We start from the raw sequence: 6,000 nt of genomic DNA on the forward strand, positions 1-6,000 counted from the left end.
GTTGGGGGTGGGGAACCGTCCTGGGGTTGTGGGGGAGAGGCCAGGGAGCAGGGGACAGGCAGAGGACCCCCCTCCCAGAAAAAAAATCCTGACCAGCTGGAAGGTCTCGGTCTGCGCATGCGTGCACATGGTAGGAGAATAAAGTCATGCACTTGTCATTGCTGTAAAAGCCCCATGCCCCACAGTGAGCAAGCGTGAAACTCTCCGGTGGCCTCGGATCCTGGGCCAGACAGAGGCTCTTTAAAAGGTGACAGGACACCAGATGCCCGTGGCTCACGTCTATAATCCTAGCTACTTCAGGAGGCTGAGATCTGAGAGATGATTGCGGTTCCTTGCCTGAAAAGTCAGTGAGACTCCTTTATCTCCAATACACCACCAAAAAGCCACAAGTGGAGCTGTGGCCCAAGCGGTAGAGAGCTGTCCTTGAACATTGAAAATATCTTACAGGGAGCTATTTATTTTAGAAAACAAAACAAAACCAAAACTAGCTGGGCGCCAATGGCTCATGCCTGTAATCCTAGCTACTCAGAAGGCAAAGGTGTGGGGATCGCGGTTCAAAGCCAGCCTGGGCAGGAAAGTCTGTGAGACTCTAATCTCCAATAAACCACTCAGAAAACCGGAAGTGGCGCTGTGGCTCGAGCCCTTGTGTTGAACTGAAGAGCCCAGGCCCAGAGTTCAAGCCCCACAGCCAACAAAAAACAAACAACCAACCAAACAAAAAAGTACCACAGAAGATTGCAAAGAGAAGATCATGGAGACTGCACAGGAAATAAAGGAGCAATAGATGACATCTCTTGCATATATGACCACACTGCAGCAAAGATGAAGCCTGGGGGAGACAGCAAGTGGGAGAAGAGGTTTCACGTGACTCTCAGTGTCTCTGGACAGCCTCACAGCTCAGCAAGTCAGACAGCACAGTTGAGTGTCCTAATCCAAGCCCCAAACAACAGAGGGTTTGTCTGGTTTTATTTTTTTTTAGAAGTACTGGACTTTGAACTCAGGGCTTTTTGATTTATTTTTTCAGATATGGTCTCCCATTTTTTTATCTAAACTTGTCTCAAACTTTGATCATCCTATCTCCCCCTCCCAAGTAACTGGGGTTACAGGCATAAGCTACCACACCCAGGCCTAGCAGTTTTCTACATCTATTAAAGTAGCCAATTTATAGAAGATATTACATGGTGAGCACCAGAGCCCTCTTAGCTATTTCCAGCAATACTAAGAGCTGGAAGACAGCCAAGTGATATGTATCTTCCACATTTTGTTAGCCCAATTATATAGTCTTTCAGACTAAGCAGGAAAAAAGAGAAAATAATCTTCACTTTTATTCTGAAGCCAAAGCAACTCTTATACCAGATCAAGCTAAGAGAATGGTAGTAACATTCTACCTCCATTTGACTTCCAAAGCAAGATAACTGAAAATGCAGTCTCCTCATGTATAAAAAAGAATAACATTCTGTAATCTTGTTTAATTTTTTTTCCAGGGCATACTAGACTGATTTTAAATAGGCATTTACATATATACATGGACTCAAAAAATACATATGCTCTCACGTTTCTTAGAAAGTTAGCTGAAAAAAACCAAAACTAAAAACAAACACATCTAGGAAACTACAGATTCATCCTGGAACTGTAGACCAGTCCTGATGAGTGGCAATACTACAGCACCTGAGAGCGAGGCCAAAGGAGAACCTTAAAAAAATGAAAGTGGACAGAAATGACCCAAGAAGCTGGATGTGGCTTATGCTTGTAATCCTAACTACTCAGGAGTCTGAAATGTAGACTAGGATTGAAGTTCAAAGCCAGTCCAGAGAGAAAAGTCCTCAAGACTCTTATCTCCAAAATAATCAGCAAAAAGCTAGGCAAGAGATGTAGCTCAAGTGGTAAATTACCAACTGTGAGCCCAAAGCTGTGCAAAAGCATGAGGCCCTAGGTTCAGGCCTAAGTATAAGCACAAAGGAAAAAAAGAAATGTACTTCCAGCCAGGCGCTGGTGACTCATGCCTATCATTCGAGCTACTCAGGAGGCTGAGAGATAAGGATCACGGTTCAAAGCCAGCACAGGCACAAAAGTCTGTGAGACTCTTTTCTCCAATAAACTAGTCAGGAAAAGCCAGAAGAGGTGCTGTGCCTCAAGTGGTAGAGTGCTAGCCTTGAGTAGAGAGAGGTTCAGGGACACCGTCCAGGCCCTGAGTTCAAGTCCCACAACTAACCAAAAAAAAAGGGGGGGATGGGCTTCCAATTAACCTATTATAGTCAAAGAAGATACAAAGGAAATCAGAACGTCTACCTGGCTGATAATGAAATCAACACATATCAAAAGTGGTAGGACACGGTGCCTGGAGCGACTGCGGCCCTAGCATTCCCGGGTTACAGTGAGCGCAGCAGCCCCCGACGTTAAAGAGCGAGCGGTGGGTGTGAGCAAAGCTTCCCCGCCAGCACAGGGTCCCGACTTCCAGCCCCGGGCTCCTCCCCGCGAAAGGGAAATGCAAAATGCATTGCAGCCAAGTGAAAGGAAAGACTATAGCAGGAAAGCCAAGAGAAATCGCCGGAGACCGAGGCGTCTGGGACGTGAGGGACGCATGCGCAGCAGCGTGCAGTGCAGACCAGGCCGCGCCCGCGCCCTGCCGCAGCGGGGAGCCCCGAGGGGGCCCGAGGGACCGAGTTCGGAGCCCAGAAGGGCCCGCAGTGCAAAGCAGCTGCGGCTGCGGGCGGAGCCGGCTGGGCGCGCTGGGCGGGGCGGGCGCGCTGGGCGGGGCTGGGCGCGCTGGGCGGGGCGGGCGGGGCTGGGCGGGCGGGGCGGGGCTGGGCGGGCGGGGCGGGGCGCGCTGGGCGGGGCGGGCGCGCTGGGCGGGGCTGGGCGCGCTGGGCGGGGCGGGCGGGGCTGGGCGCCCTGGGCGGGGCTGGGCGGGCGGGGCGGGGCGCGCTGGGCGGGGCGGGGCGGGGCGCGCTGGGCGGGGCTGGGCGGGGTGGGTGGGCTGGGCGCGCTGGGCGGGTCTGGGCGCGCTGGGAGGGGCTGGGCGGGGCTGGGCGCGCTGGGCGGGGCGGGTGGGCTGGGCGCGCTGGGCGGGGCGGGTGGGCTGGGCGCGCTGGGCGGGGCGGGTGGGCTGGGCGCGCTGGGCGGGGCTGGGCGCGCTGGGCGGGGCGGGTGGGCTGGGCGCGCTGGGCGGGGCTGGGCGGGGCGCGCTGGGCGGGGCGGGTGGGCGGGGCGCGCTGGGCGGGGCTGGGCGCGCTGGGCGGGGCGGGTGGGCTGGGCGCGCTGGGCGGGGCTGGGCGCGCTGGGCGGGGCTGGGCGCGCTGGGCGGGGCGGGTGGGCTGGGCGCGCTGGGCGGGGCGGGTGGGCTGGGCGCGCTGGGCGGGGCTCGGCGCGCTGGGCGGGGCTCGGCGCGCTGGGCGGGGCTCGGCGCGCTGGGCGGGGCTCGGCGCGCTGGGCCTGCGGGCGGGAAGGCCCGGCCGGGTCCGGGGGTCCCCGGGGCTCAAGCCCGCCCCCCGCCCCTCGCTTCGCAGGGAGAACGCGGAGAACATGTACTACTTCTCGGAGCTGGCGCTGACCCTGAACGAGCAGGAGGAGGGCGTGGCGCCCACCGACAGCCGCCTGCGGCCCGACCAGCGGCTGATGGAGAAGGGGCGCTGGGACGAGGCCAACACCGAGAAGCAGCGGCTGGAGGAGAAGCAGCGCCTGTCCCGCCGCCGCAGGATGGAGTCGTGCGCCTCGGGCTGCGCCGCAGAGGAAGGTAGGGAGCCTGGAGGGAGGGAGAGGCGAGGAGAGACCGAGAGAGAGATGAGAGATGAGAGATCAGGTTGGCGGGAGAGGAAGGGGGGAGAGCGCAGGTGGAGGACAGAGTGACAGAGAAACAGGGAGGGGCCAGGCAGGGGGGAGGGGGAGGGGCAGGTGGAGTGGAGGCGGGTGTGCTGAGACGAGGGAGAGAGGGGAAGGATCAAGCAGGTAGAGGTGTGTGTGCGTGCGCGGGTCAGGTGGAGAGAGAGGGGTAGATGAGGGGAAGAGAGGGAGAGAGAGAGAAGACTCCCACGGCCAGGAGACAGGGTGCAGGGGCGCCCTGGGAGCTGGCCTCTGACTCCCCAATCCACCACCGGCCCAGCAGAGAAGGAGTCTGACAACTACATGCCCCTGTGGTTCGAGAAGAGGCTGGACCCGCTGACCGGGGAGACGGCCTGTGTGTACAAGGGCGGCTACTGGGAGGCCAAGGAGCGGCAAGACTGGCACATGTGCCCCAACATCTTCTGAGCACCCTCTGCGGCCCATCAGGCACCTGCCCAGCCAGGTCCCCCCTTTCTTTAATGCACTCAATTGAATACTGAATGGCCCTCCCCACCCACATTCATTTCCTTTCCTCTTTTTTTTTTTTTTTTTTTTTGACCCTTGTTTTCTCCTTTTCCTACAATGAAACTTTTGGGGGGCTCCTCTCTTCGATTAGAAGGGGGAAGGGCCGACCTGGGTTCTCTTCAGCCCCCAGGTGCACCAGGTCACCCGCGCCCCTTTCCTCATGGACTTGGGGGCCCCATGGGCACCCCAGTTCCTACAACTCAGGCCGGCTGGCCCGGGCCAGGGGCGGCCCAGATCACCAGCCCCTCGTAGGGAGCCTCTTTTGACTTTTTTTTTAAGAAAAAAAAATTTGCATTTCTTTTCCAGCCATGAGGTTTAGTAATATTTTTAGCACAGCACTTAGTACTAGCTCTCCAAGTGTGCTTCCTTGCCGTACATTGATTGCCCTGGCAAGAACCTCCCTTCCCCTTTGCCCCCCCCCCTTTTTTAAAGACATCAGAAAAGCCAGACCCCCTGAGTTGGGAGCACTTGGTAGCTCAGCACAGCAAGGTCCTGCCCAGCCCCCTCCCCAAGAGCCTGGAGCCCACAGACACCCCATAGCAGGGGGGTCGGGACAGGGGGACTGCAGAGGGTGTTGGCAACACCCTAACCCCAAAGAGGCCAGGAAGGCTGGAAGGCAGGGCCTTGCAGGTGCTCCCCACCCGAGAACAGGGCCCCAAATCAGCAATAAGGAACAAACCCTCGGCTCGACCTGGGCTGGTGACCCGGGGGCCCATCCCCGCGCCTCCCTCTCCTTGTCCTGATCTGGGGTGCTCCAGCTCATCGACCCCTCCCCCCGACTCTTTATTTGCCTAATTTATATATATATATGATATATAAATATATAAAATAGCTATTTTGCTTAAATTTCTATGATATGTAAAAGTGAAAAATGATGAAGACAGCATTCCTGTCTGAGTTTAGCCTCCGGTCAGCTGTGCCCTGCCCTTTCCTGCTCCTTCCAGTGGCTTCTGCCAGCCTTGGGGAGGACTGGACCATGGTGACCACATCCCAACCCTCAGAAACCCCCTCTCCCCCCTTCCCACTTGAGTTTGGTCCTGAAAGTTCATCTCGAGCTTTTCTTTCTACTCCAGGACTGGGATTTCTTTTTTTTATTAAAAACAAAAACAAAACACACAAAAGTGAAAACACCAATGTATGAAATGCCTTATGATGCCACTCTGGAGGGGAGTAAAAGGGGTGTCCATCTGCCTCTCCTCAGCGCTGTGGAGTGTACCTCTTTCCCCAGCACTGTGTGTGAGTGAGCACCTTCTGACTGTAATAAAAATTGAAAAACAAAAACAACAAAACCCTTGGCTTTGGAGTTTTCCATGGTCTCTGGTGGGAAGAAGTGGGGAGGGGCTGCAGGTGTTAAAGGGACAGTGACCTTTCACTGCAGCAGCAGCGTGAGGAGCCAGGGGCTTTATTCTGTCCAGGTCCCAAGCAGCAGGGGGCAGGCCTGTGGGGGTTGGAAGATCACAGCTTGGCACAGATCCCTGCCCCCTGCTGTAGCCACCACCAACTTCAGGTTCCTAGGCTGCCCAGGGAAAGCCCAAGGCACCCACCGCCCTTCAAGAGGGCCGGCCTGCCCGGGAGTTCCTCTGCATTGCTTAGTTGCTTGACAACAGTGGCCTGGTTGCTTCTGTTGCCTCAGTTGCTAGGCAACGTGGGTCACAA

The 6,000-nt window shown here is 56.9% G+C and overlaps 1 protein-coding gene across 4 annotated transcripts in view; it reads left to right on the forward strand.

Moving 5' to 3' along the window:
* Osbp2 (oxysterol binding protein 2) overlaps window positions 1–5,619 on the forward strand; it is a 120,313-nt gene extending 114,694 nt beyond the window's left edge. For 3 of the 4 annotated variants that reach the window (XM_042667653.1, XM_042667652.1, XM_042667651.1), the window contains 2 exons: window positions 3,507–3,733; window positions 4,103–5,619. In XM_042667653.1, coding sequence (XP_042523587.1) covers window positions 3,507–3,733; window positions 4,103–4,245 — 370 coding nt within the window. In that variant the 3' untranslated portion in view covers window positions 4,246–5,619. Of the gene's footprint in view, window positions 1–3,506; window positions 3,734–4,099 lie in introns of all 4 variants that reach the window. The other variant, XM_042667650.1, reaches the window with a different exon arrangement.
* The last annotated feature ends 381 nt before the right edge of the window (window positions 5,620–6,000 follow it).

The sequence above is a fragment of the Dipodomys spectabilis genome, unplaced genomic scaffold (assembly GCF_019054845.1).
Source record: "Dipodomys spectabilis isolate Male_0828 unplaced genomic scaffold, ASM1905484v1 ptg000416l, whole genome shotgun sequence".
NCBI lineage: Eukaryota > Metazoa > Chordata > Mammalia > Rodentia > Heteromyidae > Dipodomys > Dipodomys spectabilis.